General features: G+C 37.1%; 1 protein-coding gene across 1 annotated transcript in view; it reads left to right on the plus strand.

Annotated features, from left to right (window-relative positions):
* The window catches only part of LOC137240597 (UPF0047 protein YjbQ), a 58234-nt gene extending 38506 nt beyond the window's left edge, over nucleotides 1-19728 (plus strand). Inside the window, exons 3-5 of the mRNA XM_067767083.1 lie at nucleotides 19134-19188; nucleotides 19282-19363; nucleotides 19495-19728. Of these exons, the coding sequence (XP_067623184.1) occupies nucleotides 19134-19188; nucleotides 19282-19363; nucleotides 19495-19710 (353 nt within the window). The 3' untranslated portion in view covers nucleotides 19711-19728. The remainder of the gene's footprint in view (nucleotides 1-19133; nucleotides 19189-19281; nucleotides 19364-19494) is intronic.
* The last annotated feature ends 81 nt before the right edge of the window (nucleotides 19729-19809 follow it).

The raw sequence follows: 19809 nt of genomic DNA on the forward strand, positions 1-19809 counted from the left end.
TCCCGTATGTTGCGGAAGCTACTGCCATTGCCCGTCCATCTCATTAACGATTTTCTATAATTACGTTGAACCTTCTAGGCCAGGCAAACCCCTCCTTCTAAGAGCAGATTGGCGTCGCCGGACCATCGCTTGCTAAATCAACAGAATTTACCACGGATAGATGAGGTTAACAAGTGGGTTGGAGAAGCTTGAATCTCTAGGGCTCGATCCCAACTCTTACGTTCTCGTGCGTGCTCTCTGGGCAAAGTGACAGCGCAAAACAGGCCAAACTGTTTATACTTCCGGCAACGAAAGTATCAGCCAAACTCATTAATCTAAGTAGGGATGACCTACGAACTTTCACTGGGTACTATACGATATCACTTACGTAAGTTAAATCTATCCGATACTCAAATTTGTCGTTTCTGTTAGCTGGAGGATGAAACACCGGTTAAAATTCTCTGCGAATGCTTCGCTCTGGCATGGCAGAGACTCCCTCCTAGGTGGTGTAACTGTTAATCCCTATGTGATATGGAGTAAAAAGCCTGAAGAGGTACTTAGATATTGTAACGAATTTAGGGAAATCCTGGTTATTTACGCACTTCTGCAAACGTTCGAATCGCTAAATTGTCGAATAAATAAATCCAATATTCAGTAATGCAAAATGGTCTTTATTAGACTACTTTGAGGGTACTTCACAATAACACTTATACTTCACAACTAATTGCGTGTTTAAACCAAACTGATTAGTCATTCCTGAGCTTGCGCTGCTTTTATACTCTCTGTTGCCTCGTCAGCATATTTCTCCAATGGTCTAGACGTTTCACCTTCTATAACTGCTGTAACTCCTGATTGGTAATTGAGCTACATATATGCGTGTGTATGTGTGAGTAACAACTTCGGCTGATTAATACATCTGTGTGTGTGAGGTATCTCCTCGTTGCCTTGTACCTACATTTTTATGATCAAAGAATAGGAAACCATACCTTGTTGCAGCCTTGATATCCTTATGTCCTTGTGTAGCGCAGAAAGCCCACAGTTATGAGAGTAACGTTTATGATTACTCCACACCCGCTTACCGAGAGGAATCTTCGGCGGATGACGAAATTCTTGAGGACCGAGGCAGATTCCTGTAGGAATGATAATTGCGATAAGGCAACAAACGTACGTAGCGTGCTAAATAGGTAAAAGGACATGACTTACCCGATACCCAAGTCCCCGTCGACTCGTCGACTGCGTTCCGCGACTCGACTATGGCAAGGCTAGGTTAGGTTAGACAGGCCGATTCGTAAGGATCTCACATAGACTGAATGAGACCATAGTGTTAAAGACCAAACTTAAAACCCCTATCAACCCCCCCCCCCCCCCCCTAGCTGCTTCTAGATCTGATAGATGGAGTCTTAGCCTGACGAGCACATTACGTGCTCAATCTTTTCCTCCTCCAACCCGCACTTCCTACAACTGTTATCACTTATTTTGTTAGTCTTAGTTTGTAAGATCTGCACATGATCTTCGAGAGTGCGTTCCAACAAATAGCTCTTTGAACAACTACCCGCCGAACTTATCAAATATAGGAGTAAAAAGTTGGTTTAGACAATGCATCAGCTCCTATGTATAGAACCGTTGGCCGAGCGCACACCTCCAGATTGGAATTTTTCGATACTGGAGACAATGCCAATTACCACCAAAAAAATAAGTGGTAGGAGCGACAACCTCCGAAAAAATTTTTAGTTTTTCCAAGACATCGGCGGGACGGGACCTACTTGTTTTTATGCCGACTCCGAACGGCATCTGCAAGGTAGATGAGTTTTCACTGAAGCTTTTCATGGCAGAAATAATTACACTCGGAGTGCTTGCCAAACACTGCCAAGGGGCAACCGCTTAGAAAAATTGCTCGTATAATTGAAACAACTTGTTTCTAAAATTTTGATGTTGCTTTGCCAGGGATCTTCGGTGTGGTAAGCGGCCTCCTGCTAATGTCGTATTTATTTAAGTATCTAGTATATTGTGGGAGCGACTGTCGGCCACCGTCGACAAATTGCTTGATCCTTATCGTGCGTCTTCAAACGAGGTAGGTCTACTATAGACTTGGTTTTCGCCAGATCCTGGAGAGGACCTACAAAAAGAGAGGGGACAAGAAATTCATTCGGAAGGTTCTTGAGGAGCTTTGCAGGTTGAAAGTCCTTGGTCAGATATAAATTCAAAAGTTCAAGTTTTTAAGAGCCAACTTTATTTTGACTGCATGCGAACCCGACAATTCTCAGACATGTGCATTCAACTCTTTGGATTATTTCATAGTAAGCCTTTAAAGAAATATTCAATTAATTTGTATATTCACACGTTCAAAAGTGGTTTGCCCTATCAGCCCATCAGCAGTTAATATTGAACAAAAAGGTGCCAATAAGAGGATTGTTCAAATCTGAAATTGTTGCATCCGGTAAACGAGGAAATAAAAACTAAACGGCGGAAGGGAGTGGAAATCAATATTCATATGTCTTGGCCTCAATTGAGTGTGGTTGCAACTTGCAAAGCGCGGCAAGTAATAAAAATTCATTTACACAGACGAACATTAACATGTGTATATAAATATTATGGTGTTAGCATCGTAAAAATCCTAAATTCTTACTATTTGCTGTAGTACATAGCAACATAATTTGGAGTCGCTAGTTAAATGAGTGAGCCGACTGTCTCTTTCATAAAAGCCACTGTAATGCACTGCATGAGATGATGGATATGGTTAAGTCATCTCTGATTAAAGCCGCATCCACTAAGTTAAAACTTTTAAATGATTGGTAAAGATAAAGTTCAATATATGACCTCCAACCATACTTAGTCGATAGCTGCATGGACATCCAGATAATGTTCCTGTTGAGTCTATCGGGAACTAAACCAGAGGCCTTACAGAATATAAAGTCCCGTGCCTGGGCTTCGAAAAAGTTCTTGGTGCCACAACTGCGCCGGAGGGTTGGTGCCAGGGTGCAGAAATGGTAGAAAATACGTACTATATGCATACATGTATACGGATGGTTCCAAAAAATTGACGGGATCGGGTCCCAATCTGTTTGGGAGAAATGAAAAGGAGACATGAGTTGCATATGATCCATCAAGCAGGAAAGGCATTGACAAAAGCGTATTTGCCAAGAGGACGGAGTTTTTCCGTGGACACATTCAGTCTATGGGAGGTCTTTATTGACCGGCCAGTTTAACCTAACCTAGACCATAGACCGATCAATTCTAAAAAATTTTATTTAGGAGGCGACTGCATTCATGCTTCTTGCCTAGATTATGAGGTACAGTTGCGGTCAAAGTCTTACTAGTGCTTATGGCTCATTTCATTTAAGTGGCCAAGTTTTTATTATCACAACAACTTTTGGGTAATTTTGATAACAATTTTCAAGGAACGGTGAGGCTAGTGTATTTAATTGATATATTCTATAGCTAATGGCCACATTTTTATTAGATGCTCCTTTTTCAGTAATGTAGAGGCAGAATAATTGCACACCTAAGCAACGCGCCCTCATAAAAAAACTGATTTCTGATAGAAAACTTATATGGAAGTTCAAAATATCATTGGTTGCTCACCACCAATGATACGTAATGCCATCAAGTACCAATCAAGTGGCAAAATGCGTTGAAGAAAGCCAGCAACGTCGGTAAGATAGGTTAAGTCCGTCGTCAGATACTCAAAGCTGTCTTCATTTGCGGCTGCTACTGAGATCAAATATGCCTTTAAAGCAGACGTCGGCAAAATGAAAATGCAGATGTGTTAGTGAGAGCACGGTGAACGCCCACATCATTTGATGCATCGGTTTCCGTTGTTCATTCGCTTCTTAGCAAGCAACAAGACAAAATCGTTTATTATTATTATAATTTTTTTTTTTTCAATTTTGCCAAATCTATTAAGTAAAATAATGGTTTATCCTAAGATACATTTTTGTTTACAAAATATTGTGGCGAATGTTGACATCACTAGGCTGTTAGTAAATAATTACGCAACAACAAAAACATTAAAGCAAGCCACACTGGTGTAAATGAACACATAAATCATCATTTATACACAACATAACAGGCGACGAAGAGATATCTCACACACACACATGCAGTCATCAGCTGAAGTAGTTACTCACACATACACACGCATATGACTATGAGAAACGCATAAACTCCAAATATACATGTATATCGTTGGTAACCAAACAGGAGATTCTAGAAGGTGAAACGTCTAGACCTTTGGAGGAATATGCTGACGAGGCAACAGAGAGTATAAAAGCAGCGCAAGTTGTGGAATAACTAATCAGTTTGATTTAAACACGCTATTAGTTGTGAAGTGCAGTATAATTGTACAATTCGTTTTAGAGGTATGGTTCCTTCGGCAAAGTTTCTTATTTTGATCCCTAGAATATGATTTTCACAGAGCAATGGGCGTTTTTGTTGCCTCCCCACAAATCGACCCGCCCTAATACATATGTACCAAAAATCGAATTATATTTTTTTTTAATGTATGAGCTCTGAGCGTGCTTTGCACACAGAGTATATTAACTTTGGTAACATAACGGTTGATAGTAACGGCATAAACGAATCGAGATAAATATAGACTTCCATATATCAAAATGCTCATGATGAAAAAACGAATTGATTTAGCCATGTCCGTCTGTCCGTCCATCTCTCTGTGGTCACGATAACTTTAGTAAATATTGAGATATCTTATTGAAATCTGGTACATGGGTTCCTTGCCATCTCGCATCGCTATTTAAAATGAGCGAAATCGGATGATAACCACGCCCACTTTTTATATATATAACATTTTGGAAAACATAAAAAACCTGATTGTTTAGTAAATAATACAACTAGAACGTTGAAATTTGATGCGTGGACTGATATTGAGACTTGACAAAAATTTTAAAAAATTTTTGAAAATGAGCGTGATAAAATCGATTTCCCAAATATTATTAATCATAAATCAAAAACCGTTAAGCCTACCATAACAAAATTTGACACAGAGGTTGCCTTTACTATAAGGAATGCTTCGAAGAAAAATTAACGAAATCGGTTAAGGACCACGCCACTTTTATATAAAAGACTTTTAAAAGCGTCGTGGGCGAATAAAATAAGCTATATCTTTGCAAAAAGAGCTTTATATCAATGGTATTTCTTTTCCCAAGTAGAATTATAACGAGACATAGGAATAAATGCAATTTTTTGAAAATGGGCTCCTTTTATGACTAAGCAATTTTCTAAGTTTCGGTAGCCAATTTAATATTATAATTCAATTTAGAAAGTAAAATTCTATTGACACAAAGCTCTTTTTCGCTAAGATATAGCTTATTAATTTCGTCTCCGACCCTTTTAAAAATCTTTTATATAAAAGTGGGCGTGGTCCTTAATCGATTCCGTTAATTTTTCTTCAAAGCATTCTTTTTAGTAAGGGCAACCTCTCTGCCGAATTTTGTTACGATATGTTTAACGATTTTTGATTTATGATTAATAATATTTGTAAAATTGATGTTATTACAAGTGGGCGGTGCCACGCCCATTTAAAAAACTTTTTCCAAATTTTTATCAAGAGGCAATATCAGTCCACGTGTCGAATTTCAACATTCTAGGTGTATTATTTCAAAATTATTAGGTTTTTGTGTTTTACAAAATGTTATATATATAAAAAGTGGGCGTGGTTATCATCCGATTTCGCTCATTTTCAATACAAATCTATTCTGAGTCCAGATAAGCTCGTGTACCAAATTTGGTGAAGATAACTCAATATTTACTCAAGTTATAGTGCTAACGGACGGACGGACATGGCTCAATCAACTTTTTTTCGATACTGATGATTTTGATATATGGAAGTCTATATCTATCTCGATCCCTTTATACCTGTACAACCAACCGTTATCCACTCAAAGTTAATATACTCTGTGTGCAAAGCACGCTGAGTATAATTAACGTAATAACCAGGGTTAGGATTTTAAGGCATTTGCCTATTTTGTCCTATCTGTAAATGAAATCAAGAATTACGCGTTTGACATCTTTTTTATTAAAAATATAAATTTTTATTTTGCCTTTTTTGTGCCTTTTTTATTTCATCGCCTTTTTCCGCCTTTTCTAGGTGCTTTGCCTTTTTATATTTACCATGCATTGTCTTACGGACTATTTATATAAAATCGTTTTAATTTCAATATTTTCAAGTGCAGAACACACTTTTTATTTCAGAACGATTTTAAATTACTTAAAAGTTGGATTTTAGAACGTACATAGATTTATACCGATTTTCTCCTTTAAATTATAAATGCCTTTTTTTGCCTTTTATTCCACACCTGCCACATTTCAATTATCAATGACTATTTTTCAGACTTATGTATGCACATTAAGGTGGTCCTTATAAATCAATTTCCTTATATTTACAGACCCAGCCCTCACACTGTAATCGATTAATACTATAGGTTTTTGGTATTTTGAAACAAAAAAATGTATTTTAATTTTTGGGTCCCCGTAGATAAATCTTTACTTCGATTCTGTGACACCTCTTAACCGTCTTCAATCGGTACAAAAATTTGTTCGTGATATTTTTGGCCTTGGTATTAATGTTTGAAGAACTGAGAATGGAAATTATCGTATAATTGATTAATAAGGACTACCCTAATGTACATATAATCACACTGTAACAAATTTTAGGGAAATTCTGCTTATTTGCAACCTTCTGCTAACGTTCGAATCGCTCAACTGTTGAATAAATCACTCCAATATTCTGTATTGCAAAATGGTCTTTATTAAACTACTTTGAGAGTACTTCACAATAACTCTTACTTCATAACTAATTTCGTGTTTAAATCAAACTGCTGACTACTCAGCTTCCGCTGCTTTTATACTCTCGGTTTCCTCGTTCACCCATTTCTCCTAAGGTCTAGTAATTTCGTAAACTTCATGCTTGTTTACCAGCTATATACATGTATATTTGTAGTTTGTATCCATATGCGTGTGTATATGTGAGTACTACTTCGGCTGATGAAGACATGTGTTTGTGAGTATGTCTCTGCTGCCTTGTATGTATGTGTGTACATGATGATTGATTTTTTACGTACATACTGTATCGGCTTAGTTATGGTAGTAACACTTAGTGATCATAATATTCGTCACAATACTATACGTCGAATAAACCATTGGCAAACCACGAACCAAAATGAAAGTGGTTCATTTGGAGAGGCTAGCAGCGTTTAGATCGAGGGATTTGTCTGATCGGGACGATCAGACTGAGGTGGAGGGCAGTGTGACGAATATTGGCAACACTAGGGGGTGCTATCATCTCTAAGCCGATGCTAAGCAGTGACTTGTATTCACATCAATAGATCAATCATTATGTCTACACATATGTGCGTGCACGCAGCGGAGAAGAGGCGCGCAGACACATGCAAATATATTATCTGAGATGATCCCAAGGATGTGCAATTATAATTGTGGAGGTGTCGCTCACAAATGCACGCGCATATGAGAGGCTGTACACGTGCATCTTTAGATATAATTATATAGCACTAACTGGTAAGTTCTGGAAATGGAAGCGCCTAGAAATATGTGAACGAGGAAACCTCACAGTATAAAAGCGGCAACAGTAGAGGCGCGACAATCAGTTTTGATTTAAGACGCATCTGGCGAGCAATAGTAGTATTATTGTGAAGAACTTTAATAAAGGCCTTTTGCATTATCGAATAGTGGTGTTATTTATTCAACAGTTTAGTGATTTGAACGTTAGTAGAAAATTTGGAAGAAGCGGAATTTCAGTAAATTCGTTACAATATATATATAAAGATGGAGATTCGGGCTATTAGCGAGCTTTGGGCAATTTTGGTCGTAGTGCTTTTGTTTAGCTATATTTTATTAAAATAATTTGTTAAAAGTAAACTATTGTGAGCAAACAAAGAAATCTGTGTACTATGGCACTATTGTGAATAGTTGCACTACATTGCCGGCAGGAGCTACCATACGCCAGATGGCAGCGCAAGCTGTAAGTTTTAATTGATTGACAGAACAGCTGATTTCTGTTGATATTAATAAAATACTTTTATATTGGTAGCGCAAGATGCGCACGGGTCCGGCTCGTATACTTTTTAATTTAAAATCGAATTTCATTCAGCGATTGCTTGCACTTTCCGTGCTGTTACTCAGAAATGCTTGAAAAATAATACAGGGTGGACATTTGGAGAATTTCATGGTGTCAACTTCGTACGGAACAAGCTTCAGGAATTGGGGTGTTTGCGAAGAACAAATTTCCACTTTTGACCTCGAATATCTCAAGAGGAGCATATGCGATTTATTGTGACTTTTAGTGCCATTAATGTAATGTCAAAATAAAGGCGTATGCAAGTTTCCAGCTTCTTATCTCCATTTCCGATATTTGCCCTTTTTTACCTAAACTGACGGACTACACCATTACCGGTTGTAAATAAGAAATCATCAGATCTAAATGCGTCACTTCGATATGGGAATAGTCACTTCAATAGTCAATTGTATTTTCCATTTCACTGTTTCATATAACTTGAATTTTCTGGTTTTCCGGCTGCTAGTGCGTCTGTTGTAAATTTATTTGAAAGGCCATTGCTCACCACTCAGCCTCTTTAAACTAGATAAAAATACTTCACTCATGTCAGTAATCCTGGGAACGACATACGCCAAACAAATTTTGCTGGTATTAAAATATCAAAGTTTTTGTTCATATTCTTATGCTTTCATATTGTAACGAATTTAGTGAAATTCCACTTATTTGAAACCTGCTAACGTTCGTATCGCTAAGCTGTTGAATAAAACACTCCAATATTCTGTATTACAAAATGGTCTTTATTAGACTACTTTGAGAATACTGCACAATTAAACTTCACTTCGCAAGTAATAGCGTGCTTAAATCTGATTCTAACTGCTGAGCTTGCGCTGCTTTTATACTCTCCGTTGCTTCATTCGCATATTTCTGCTAAGGTCTAGTAATTTCTCGAACTTTGTGCTTGGTTACCAGCCATATACAGGTTTACTTGCAGTTTGCAACCATATGCGTGTGTATATGTGAGTACTATTTCGGCTGATGATTACATGTGTTTGTGCGTATCTCTCCGTTGCCTTGTATGTATGTGAGTAAATGATGATTGATTTGTTTACGTACACAGGAGTGGCAGTTTGCTTTATTGTTGTTGTGCCTTTATTTAATAACCTTAGGGATGTGAGTATCACTTAGTAATGCTAATATGCGTCACAATATACTTACTACATACGTATATATGTATCTATGAACTTAACGATTATGTAATTGGACATGTCATACATGTACAACTACTGACATTAAACGCATTATAAATTGACATAGAATACCCAAATGAAATTACTAATATTTTAAAGTTTGCAAATTGATTTGGTTGCATATAAACAATGCATGCTATTTCACCCAATAAGCACTAGGAAAAAATTCCTGAAGTTTTGAAAATATTTTATTTTTTAATTTCATTTTCACAGTAGGATCAGGTGATCACTGGGTATATGACAGACTATATAAGATTTTGAGAAAGTGGGCGGTGTCATGCCATCAGGCAAAGTAAGTGTAACTAGTGTTATTTGGGTATATGTATCCTAGGTAGATTTTATTTTAAAGAATTCTAGAAAAGTGGGAAATAGTACTCGCTCTTTTAGGAAAGAATAAATTCAGCGGTCCGTCTGTCGGTAAATCGGTCTGTGTATAATTCCTGGTACACTACTTGTTGATGTACTGTGTGAAGTTATTGCATATATGTAATACTCCTATATTGCTAATAGAAAATGCTCGCAATCAGTTTTGTGATTGTAGCAGCACATGATGTAATAATGAAGGTGATGGCAACAACATAACCTCACTTTTTCGGTAGCTCTATTTTCCAGTATCATACATATTATTTCTAATTGCTGTTTTTACGTACGGGTCCCTTTTTCGCTCTTATTTGGAATCCAAATCTATAAATAAAGTTTTGGCTGTAAGGATTGAGATTCGGGCTATTAGCGAGCTTTGGGCAATTTTGGTCGTAGTGCTTTTGTTTAGCTATATTTTATTAAAATAATTTGTTAAAAATAAACGATTGTGAGCAAACAAAGAAATCTATTTGTACTATGACACTATTGTGAATATTTGCACTGCATTACCGGCAGTTGCAACCATACGCCAGATGGCAGCGTAAGCTGTAAGTTTTAATTGATTGATAGAACAGCTGATTTCTGTTGATATTTGATAAGAGACTTTATATTGGTGTGCAAGATGCGTACGGGTCTGGCTCGTTTACTTGTATTACAAAAGTATTAAATTTTGATTGCTTAATTTTTCGTACAAAATTCCTCAAAAAATTAGTTTTCTGCAAAATTTTTATACTCAGTTGAGCAGAGCTCACAGAGTATATTAAGTTTGATTGGATAACGGTTGGTTGTACATATATAAAGGAATCGAGATAGATATAGACTTCCATATATCAAAATAATCAGGATCGAAAAAAAATTTTATTGAGCCATGTCCGTCCGTCCGTCCGTTAACACGATAACTTGAGTAAATTTTGAGGTATCTTGATGAAATTTGGTATGTAGGTTCCTGAGCACTCATCTCAGATCGCTATTTAAAATGAACGTTATCGGACTATAACCACGCCCACTTTTTCGATATCGAAAATTTCGAAAAACCGAAAAAGTGCGATAATTCATTACAAAGGACAGATAAAGCGACGAAACTTGGTAGATGAGTTGAACTTATGACGCAGAATAGAAAATTAGTAAAATTTTGAACAATGGGCGTGGCACCGCCCACTTTTAAAAGAAGGTAATTTAAAACGTTTGCAAGCTGTAATTTGGCAGTCGTTGAAGATATCATGATGAAATTTGGCAGGAACGTTACTGCTATTACTATATCTACGCTTAATAAAAATTAGCAAAATCGCCCACTTTTTAAAAAAAATTTTTTTAAAGTAAAATTTTAACAAAAAATTTAATATCTTTACAGTATATAAGTAAATTATGTCAACATTCAACTCCAGTAATGATGTGGTGCAACAAAATACAAAAATAAAAGAAAATTTCAAAATGGGCGTGGCTCCACCCTTTTCATTTAATTTGTCTAGGATACTTTTAACGCCATAAGTCGAACAAAAATTAACCAATCCTTTTGAAATTTGGTAGGGGCATAGATTTTATGACGTTAACTGTTTTCTGTGAAAATGGGCGGAATCTGTTAATGCCACGCCCAGTTTTTATACACAGTCGTCCGTCTGTCCTTCCGCATGGCCGTTGACATGATAACTTGAGCAAAAATCGACATATCTTTAATGAACTTAGTTCACGTGCTTACTTGAACTCACTTTATCTTGGTATGAAAAATGAACGAAATCCGACTATGACCACGCCCACTTTTTCGATATCGAAAATTACGAAAAATGAAAAAAATGCCATAATTCTATACCAAATACGAAAAAAGGGATGAAACATGGTAAGGTAATTGGATTGTTTTATTGACGCGAAATATAACTTTAGAAAAAACTTTATAAAATGGTTGTGACACCTACCATATTATGTAGAAGAAAATGAAAAAGTTCTGCAGGGCGAAATAAAAAACCATTAAAATCTTGGCAGGTATTACATATATAAATAAATTAGCGGTATCCAACAGATAATGTTCTGGGTCACCCTGGTCCACATTTTGGTCGATATCTGGAAAACGCCTTCACATATACAACTACCACCACTCCCTTTTAAAACTCTCATTCTTGCCTTTAATTTGATACCCATATCGTACAAACACATTCTAAAGTCACCCCTGGTCCACCTTTATGGCGATATCTCGAAAAGGCGAACACCTATAGAACGAAGGCCCACTCCCTTTTAAAAATACTCATTAACACCTTTCATTTTATACCCATATCGCACAAACAAAGTCTAGAGTCACCCCTGGTCCACCTTTATTGCGATACCTCGAAAAGGCGTCCACCTATAGAACTAAGACCCACTCCCTTTTAAAATACTCATTAACTCCTTTCGTTTGATACTGCACAAACGAATTCTAGAGTCTCCCCTGGCCCACCTTTATGGCGATATCTCGAAACGGCGTCCACCTATGGAACTAAGGATTACTCCCTTTTAAAAAACTCATTAACACCTTTCTTTTGATACCCATATTGTACAAACAAATTCTAGGGTCACCCCTGCTCCACCTTTATGGCGATATCTCGAAACGGCGTCCACCTATGGAACTAAGGATTACTCCCCTTTAAAATACTCATTAACACCTTTCTTTTGATACCCATATTGTACAAACAAATTCTAGGGTCACCCCTGGTCCACCTTTATGGCGATATCTCGAAAATGCGACCACCTATACAACAACCACCACTCCCTTTTAAAACCCTCATTAATACCTTTAATTTGATACCCATATCGTACAAACACATTCTAGAGTCACCCCTGGTCCACCTTTGTGGTGATATTTCGAAACGGCGTCCACCTATAGAACTAAGGCCCGCTCCCTTTTAAAATACTCATTAACACCTTTCGTTTGATGCCCATATTGTACAAACAAATTCTAGGGTCAGCCCTGGTCCACCTTTATGGCGATATCTCGAAACGGCGTCCACCTATGGAACTAAGGATTACTTACTCCCTTTTAAAATACTCATTAACACCTTTCTTTTGATACCCATATTGTACAAACAAATTCTAGGGTCACCCCTGGTCCACCTTTATGGCGATATCTCGAAACGGCGTCCACCTATGGAACTAAGGATTACTCCCTTTTAAAATACTCATTAACACCTTTCATTTGATACCCATATCGTATAAACGCATTCTAGAGTCACCCCTGGTCCACCTTTATGGCGATATCTGGAAAAGGCGACCACCTATACAACAACCACCACTCCCTTTTAAAACCCTCATTAATACCTTTAATTTGATACCCATATCGTACAAACACATTCTAGAGTCACCCCTGGTCCACTTTTATGGCGATATTTCGAAACGGCATCCACCTATAGAACTAAGGCCCACTCCCTTTTAAAATACTCATTACCACCATTCGTTTGATACCCATATTGTACAAACAAATTCTAGGGTCACCCCTGGTCCACCTTTATGGCGATATCTCGAAACGGCGTCCACCTATGGAACTAAGGATTACTCCCTTTTAAAATACTCATTAACACCTTTCATTTGATACCCATATCGTACAAACGCATTCTAGAGTCAACCCTGATCCACCTTTATGGCTATATCCCTAAATGGCGTCCACCTATAGAACTATGGCCCACTCCCTCATAAAATACTCTTTAATGCCTTTCATTTGATACGCATGTCATACAAACACATTCCAGGGTTTCCCTCGGTTCATTTTCCTACATGGTTATTTTCCCTTATGTTGTCACCATAGCTCTCAACTGAGTATGTAATGTTCGGTTACACCCGAACTTAACCTTCCTTACTTGTTTCTATGTTCTTTTGGGAAACACACGTTACGTTAATCTTTTTGGCTAAACAATTCTAGTAGCAGCTTATATAGTTATTATATTTCTAAATATAGGTATGTATAGTAAAATCTACTCCGATCGGAGTTCTGTGTGAGAGACAACCCTCTAAAATATGCATGCCCAAGGGAGTTCTGTATGATAGACAACCCTCTAAAATATGCATGCCGAACTTGTCAGAATAAGAGAAACCGTCAACAGGATGAGAACACCTGAATATTCATTTCATCGTAGATGTATGTATATGTAGCTCGCGCCCCGTATAATAATTGGTGCTATACTGCCTTCTCTTAAAACGCCCGAGACTTCAAACCTTGCTGCAGTTGCTAGCGCTATATTTCTGGCCATTACGGGTTGTTGTTGTTTTTGTAGCGATAAAGATACTCCACGAAGGTTTGGGGAGCGTTATCGATGTTGATGGTCCTTTGTCGTATGCAGATCCGGTACGTTTCGGTAACAAGCACCATTAAGGTAGCTACTGGCCCGACCATCTCGGGAACGAGTATGACCACATGAAGCCTTATAGGTCATCCCGCCCTCCCACTCCCTAGATCCATATATGAGGCTACACAACCCCTTGAATCAATTTGGTTTTTAGTCGCCTCTTACGACAGGCATACCTGCCGCGGGCATATTCTAAGCCCCTAACCTGTTAGGGGGTGTTAGGTCTGCAGATGCGATGTGTAGAATTACATGCAATGTTGCTGTCGAGGTACGAATTTTTGACCTACGGAAATTCTTTTTCGGTAACTTCCCGTTGAGCTAGACACTTGATACTTAGAACATAGTTCAGATCTGGGGGACATTACAATGCAAGTGAAAAAAAATCCGCTAGGTTGCGCTCGGATCGAGATATACAGAAAATTAATTTTAAAATGGAAATTTTGCGATAGACTTTTAAATAACTTCGCGGTGATCCAGAGACTTGAAACTTAGCACATAGTTTGCGAGTCGATGGCACTACAATTCGTGGAAAACAAAATGCCGCCAGGTGGCAGACGAATCGAGATAAACGAAAATCCCTGAAAAACGCAGGGAATCTTGCGAGCGATTTTTGAGTAACTTGCCGGTGAGCTAGCGACTTGAAACTTGAGTCGTAAGTCAGAACCCGGTGACAATTCAATATTTTATCAAAAAAATTCCGCTAGGTGGCGCATGGATGGAGATATTAGGAAAATTTATTTTAATTTGGGAATCTTTCAATCCATTTTTAACTAACTTCCCGGTGACCTTGAGACTTGTAACTTAGCACATAATTCGAGACCCGGTGACAATACAATTTATAGAAAACGAGGTTCCGCTAGGTGGCGTGCTAATTGAGATAACTACAAATCCCTGAAAAACGAGGGGAATCTTGCGATCGATTTTTGAGTAACATGCCGGTGAGATAGAGACTTGAAACTTGGGCCGTGGGTCAGAACCCGGTGACAATGCAACATTTGATCAAAAAAAATTCGCTAGGTGGCACGCGGATCGAGATAGTAAGAAAACAAATTTTAATTTAGGAATCTTTCAATCCATTTTCCCGGTTACTTAGAGACTTGAAACTTGGCACTTAGTTAGAGGCCTGGTGCCAATACAACTTATAGAAAACAAAGTTCCGAAAGGTGGCGCGCTAGTCAAGATAACTGCAAATCGTTTAAAAACGGGGGGAATCTTGCGATCGATTTTCGAGTAAATCCCGATGAGCTAGAGACATGAAACTTGGGCCGTAAGTCAGAACCCGGTGACAATGCAATATTTTATCAAAAAAATCCGCTAGGTGGCGCATGGATCGAGATATTGAGAAAACTAGTTTTAAATTGGGAATCTTGCAATAGATTTTTAACTAACTTCCTGGATATATAGAGACTTGAAACCTGAAATATAGTTTAAAACTCGGTGACAGTGTAATGTTTGATCAAAAAATTTGAGCTACCTAACGCCCAAGTCGAACTATTTAGAAGATTAGGCCATACCTTCATGGCTAGCCTCCTGAGTGTTGCAGGCGTTGTAGAATTCCACCTCGTTGAAGGCCCAACTCAATGCCCGTCCTTGCATACTTTTAGGTGTACGCGACTTTCACCACGATTCTTTTAGACTTTCAAGCGTATGCGAGTTTCACCACGATTTTCAGCTGTGCAAATTAAGTAGCTGACAAATGAGGTGAAATTCTCTTGTTATGATGCGAGGTGGAATTCTGTTGTTTTCGCCAGTGTTGTCAGCGAAAATTCCACTAATTCTCATAAATCTTGCTATTTGGAACAAATAAATAAAGATGAGAATTTTCACTTAGGAATTACTTAAATTACTCATCAAAGTTGCAATTGCCTTTTTGTAGGTAGTACTAAAAAATTGAAAATAAAAAGATGATAAAAAAATTTTAAGGACTACCTGTATATAAATGGACCAATAAATAGAAGGCAATTTTTCCTTTAATACAGACATAGTCTTGTTGAATTTTGACTAAAAAACTTTAACAATAGCTCTTGTAAAAGAATTTTGGGATTTAAAATTATAAAGTTAGAGCGCGTGTTTAAATTTCAAATAATCAATTAGTTAATCCCAAGTACATGGTTTGCCTTAAATTGAAAGATTGCGCTCCACCTTTATAGTTTTAAATCCCAAAATTCCTTTACTAGAGCTGTTGTTAAAGTTTTTTAGTTAAAATTCAACAAGACTATGTCTGTATTAAAGGAAAAATTGCCTTCTATTTTTTGGTACATTTATATAAGGGTAGTCCTTAAAATTTTTTGTCGTCTTTTTATTTGCGTGGTAAAATACTTAGCGTGAGAATTGCCTTAAACACCCAATCAGAGTGTTTGAGCGATAGCCACCACGTGCATAAAATCTTCCAAGCTTCCTCTTGCATGCATACAGTGCTACGTAGGCTTCCTTCGCTCTATCTCGCATCTGGAGTTTCCACGACGTCTTAACTATATAGTATTAATCCATAAATCCTAGATATTTTCTGCTGTACTTCTCTTTTAGCATTACCCCTCCAAGCTTAGGCTTTACCCAACTAGGGACCTTATATTTCCTCGTCAATAATATTAGATTGGTATTTTCCTCTTATTGGCGGTTATTTGTTGCAAATTATTTAACATAATTATTTGTCTAGAAATTCCGATAGAATAGCCACTTCCAATCCTTTTCTTTTCATTTCATTCCTTTCTTTTCCCTTCCTTTCCTTTCCTGTCCCTTCATTCCCTTTCCTCCCTTTCCTTTCCTGTCCTTTTCATTCCCTCTCCGCCCCTATAAATATTATTCCTTATTTAAAAAACAAGCGTTATTTGTGTTAGCGCCACTGTACTTTTGTAGTAGTTTCCCCTTCCAAGTTTTATATTCTCATGGGTACATCACTTACAGTTCATGCCGTAATTATTCATTGCACTTTACCAACATTTACATAGCCCTGTTCGGCTATTTAAAGATACCATGCATTACTGCAGTTTGCTCCTTATTGTGGCTTACCGCATAGCAACCTGACTCGTGCCTTTTCAACAATAAATTGTGTAAATTTAAAGAAAAAACATAAGTATATGTATTAGGGTGTATGGACGAAAGTTAACCGATATCGCGCCATCGATTTTTCGATAGGATTTGGGCTCAGGAAAAAAATTTCCACTACGCATACCCAAACAAATAATTTTCAAGGCTGGAAATTTCATTTTTTTAACTTTTTTTCGACTTTGATTTTTAAGGTTTTTTTCCATGACCCGCTAAAAAAATTTTCATATGTATACTATGTATACCCTGTCCGACCCAAAAATGTCCGCTAAAAACGTGTGTTGTAAATGTCTTTAACGGACATTTTTGGTTCGGACAGGGTATACATGAAAATTTCACAATCAAATGAAAATTTTTTTAGTAGGTCATGAAAAAAACCTTAAAAATCAAAGTCGAAAAGAATTAAAAAAAAAATGAAATTTCGCAGGCTCGAAAATTATTTTTTTGGGTATTCGTAGTGGAACTTTTTTCCAGAGCCCAAATCCTATCGAAAAATCGATGGCGTGATATCGGTTAATAAATCGACCCAGTCTAATATGTATCATTTTACATTGGCTAAACGGCTAAAATCATTTAATTTTTATTTGGAGTTCTGTGAATTATTTTGGGTATGCAGTCTTGTAGCCCAATCATTTTTAGTCTAACTAAGTACAAGTTTAAGGTTCCTCAAAAATTTGATTTATATTTGACAGAGTATTTTTCGGAGGTGGGTTTCAGAATTTCTTCCATATTAAAAAATGTTCACATGTACTGAGGAAAATCTAAAACACCCTTCGGAAAAAAATGCCAAAAATCAATGCGTATTTTGGGAGACATATAACTTGCACTTTGTTAGACTAAAAATGATTGAGCTATAAAACTGCACACTCAAAAAAATTCGGAGAACTCCAAATAAAAAGCACGAAATTTCCCCGAACGTTCGAATTTTTTTCGAAATCTTTTTTGAGATTTTTAGGCCCCCTTGCAGCACGGTAAGCTATCCTTTTAGCTCCGAGGTAATTTACAAATTTGTCAAAATTGTATGGGTTTAGCCCCACATTTCAATCTAGTTCTGAGTTAAAAATATAACTTGCAGTTCTGCAAGTGGGCTTTAGTTTCAGTAACAAAATTCAAAGCCTTTTCATAAAAAAGCGGAAATAAATAATTGCATTTTTTATGTTCGCTGCTGTATGTATATATTCATAATGATTTATGTTAATACTTTTAACTATTATTTTACATATACATTAGGGTAGGTCGATTTGTATGGACGAAAGTTAAAAGATATCGCGACATCAATTTTTCGATAGGATTTGGGCTCAGAAAAAAAGGTTCCACTACGCATACCCAAAAAAAAACTTTTTTCCGACTTTGATTTTTAAGGTTTTTTTCATGACCTACTAAAAAAAATTACATATGTATTGAAAAAAAAAAACTGTTGTCGCCAACGTTTTTAGCGGACATTTTTGGGTCGGTCAGGGTATAAATGAAAATTTTACAATCAAATGAAATTTTTTTTAGTAAGTCATGAAAAAAACCTTAAGAATCAAAGTCGCAAAAAAGAATTTCGCAGCATTGCGAATTCATACAAGTGAAAAATCTTTCATTCTTCCATTGCCATACCAACCTGTCAAATAATAGCTGACAGGGAGAATGGCTGTCGCGAATGGCCAGAGAATGGAAGATAGGTTTGTTTTTTACTCGCGGTTATTAAATTGAACTGCCATGAATTGCCCCGTTTGTGTCTCAAATCAGCTTTTCTTTTAAATGTGTATACTGAGAATCAGACTACATATTTCTATTAATTTCTAAAATCTAGTTAACAGATAAAATCTGAGCAACCAGTTAAGCGAAAATTTTAAAATATGTAAATAATGCAATAAACCAGTCGCCTGCACTATTGAGTAAATAATTTAAGTAATCGAACAGCGATTCAACAGGTGATCGAGGCTGTTTACTATTGTGAACGTTTTTGTCAAACAGTTGCCATCTGTATGAATTCAAAATGTTTCGCAGGCTCGAAAATTATATTTTTGGGTATGGTAGTGGAACTTTTTTTCCTGAGCCCAAATCCTATCGAAAAATCGACTGCGCGATATCGGTTAATAAATCGACCCAGTCTAATATACATACTTAAATTTTATTTAAATAATGCACATGTTTTTACATAAATATTTCTTTTATTTGTTACAGTTCTACACACATCAGCGAGTTTGGCATTGAATGAGAGTTGGGATCCAGATGTCAGGTAATATAAATTTCTCCCTTCTTTAATTTCTTGTTTAGTAAATATATAATTTTATGGCAATTCATTCACTTATAATATACTATATATATATAGAGATGACATGGAAATGATGTTGAATAAAATAGTTCCCGAAGGTCTACCGTACAGGCACTCGTGCGAAGGACCCGATGATATGGTGAGTAGATGGCATCTCGCAACGTTATATACCCATTGTAGTGTATTTGAGAAAGAAGATTTAAACTTTAACATGTTACTTTGCACATGTTTTTAAAGATTTGATTACTATTATATTAATTTTTATTTCAGCCGGCACACGTGAAAGCCTGCTTCCTCGGCAGTTCATTGACAATCCCTATAACTGATGGTAAATTATCGCTTGGTACATGGCAAGGCGTTTGGTTATGCGAGCATCGCGATCAAGCGGGTTCACGTAAATTGGTTATAACACTATCCGGATGTCCGCGTGAAACGGCGCGTAGTCCGCTCTCACCCGTATCGCCAATCGCTTCAACATCCAGTTAGGGAAGGCCTCGCTCCACTCGCGATAGTCGGTAATCGCGGGGGAGCGACAATAATGACATCATTTCGTCGAGGAAATTAATTTTTAATAGAAATTTAGCT

The sequence above is a fragment of the Eurosta solidaginis genome, chromosome 2, assembly GCF_040869045.1.
Source record: "Eurosta solidaginis isolate ZX-2024a chromosome 2, ASM4086904v1, whole genome shotgun sequence".
In the NCBI taxonomy this organism is placed as follows: Eukaryota; Metazoa; Arthropoda; class Insecta; order Diptera; family Tephritidae; genus Eurosta; species Eurosta solidaginis.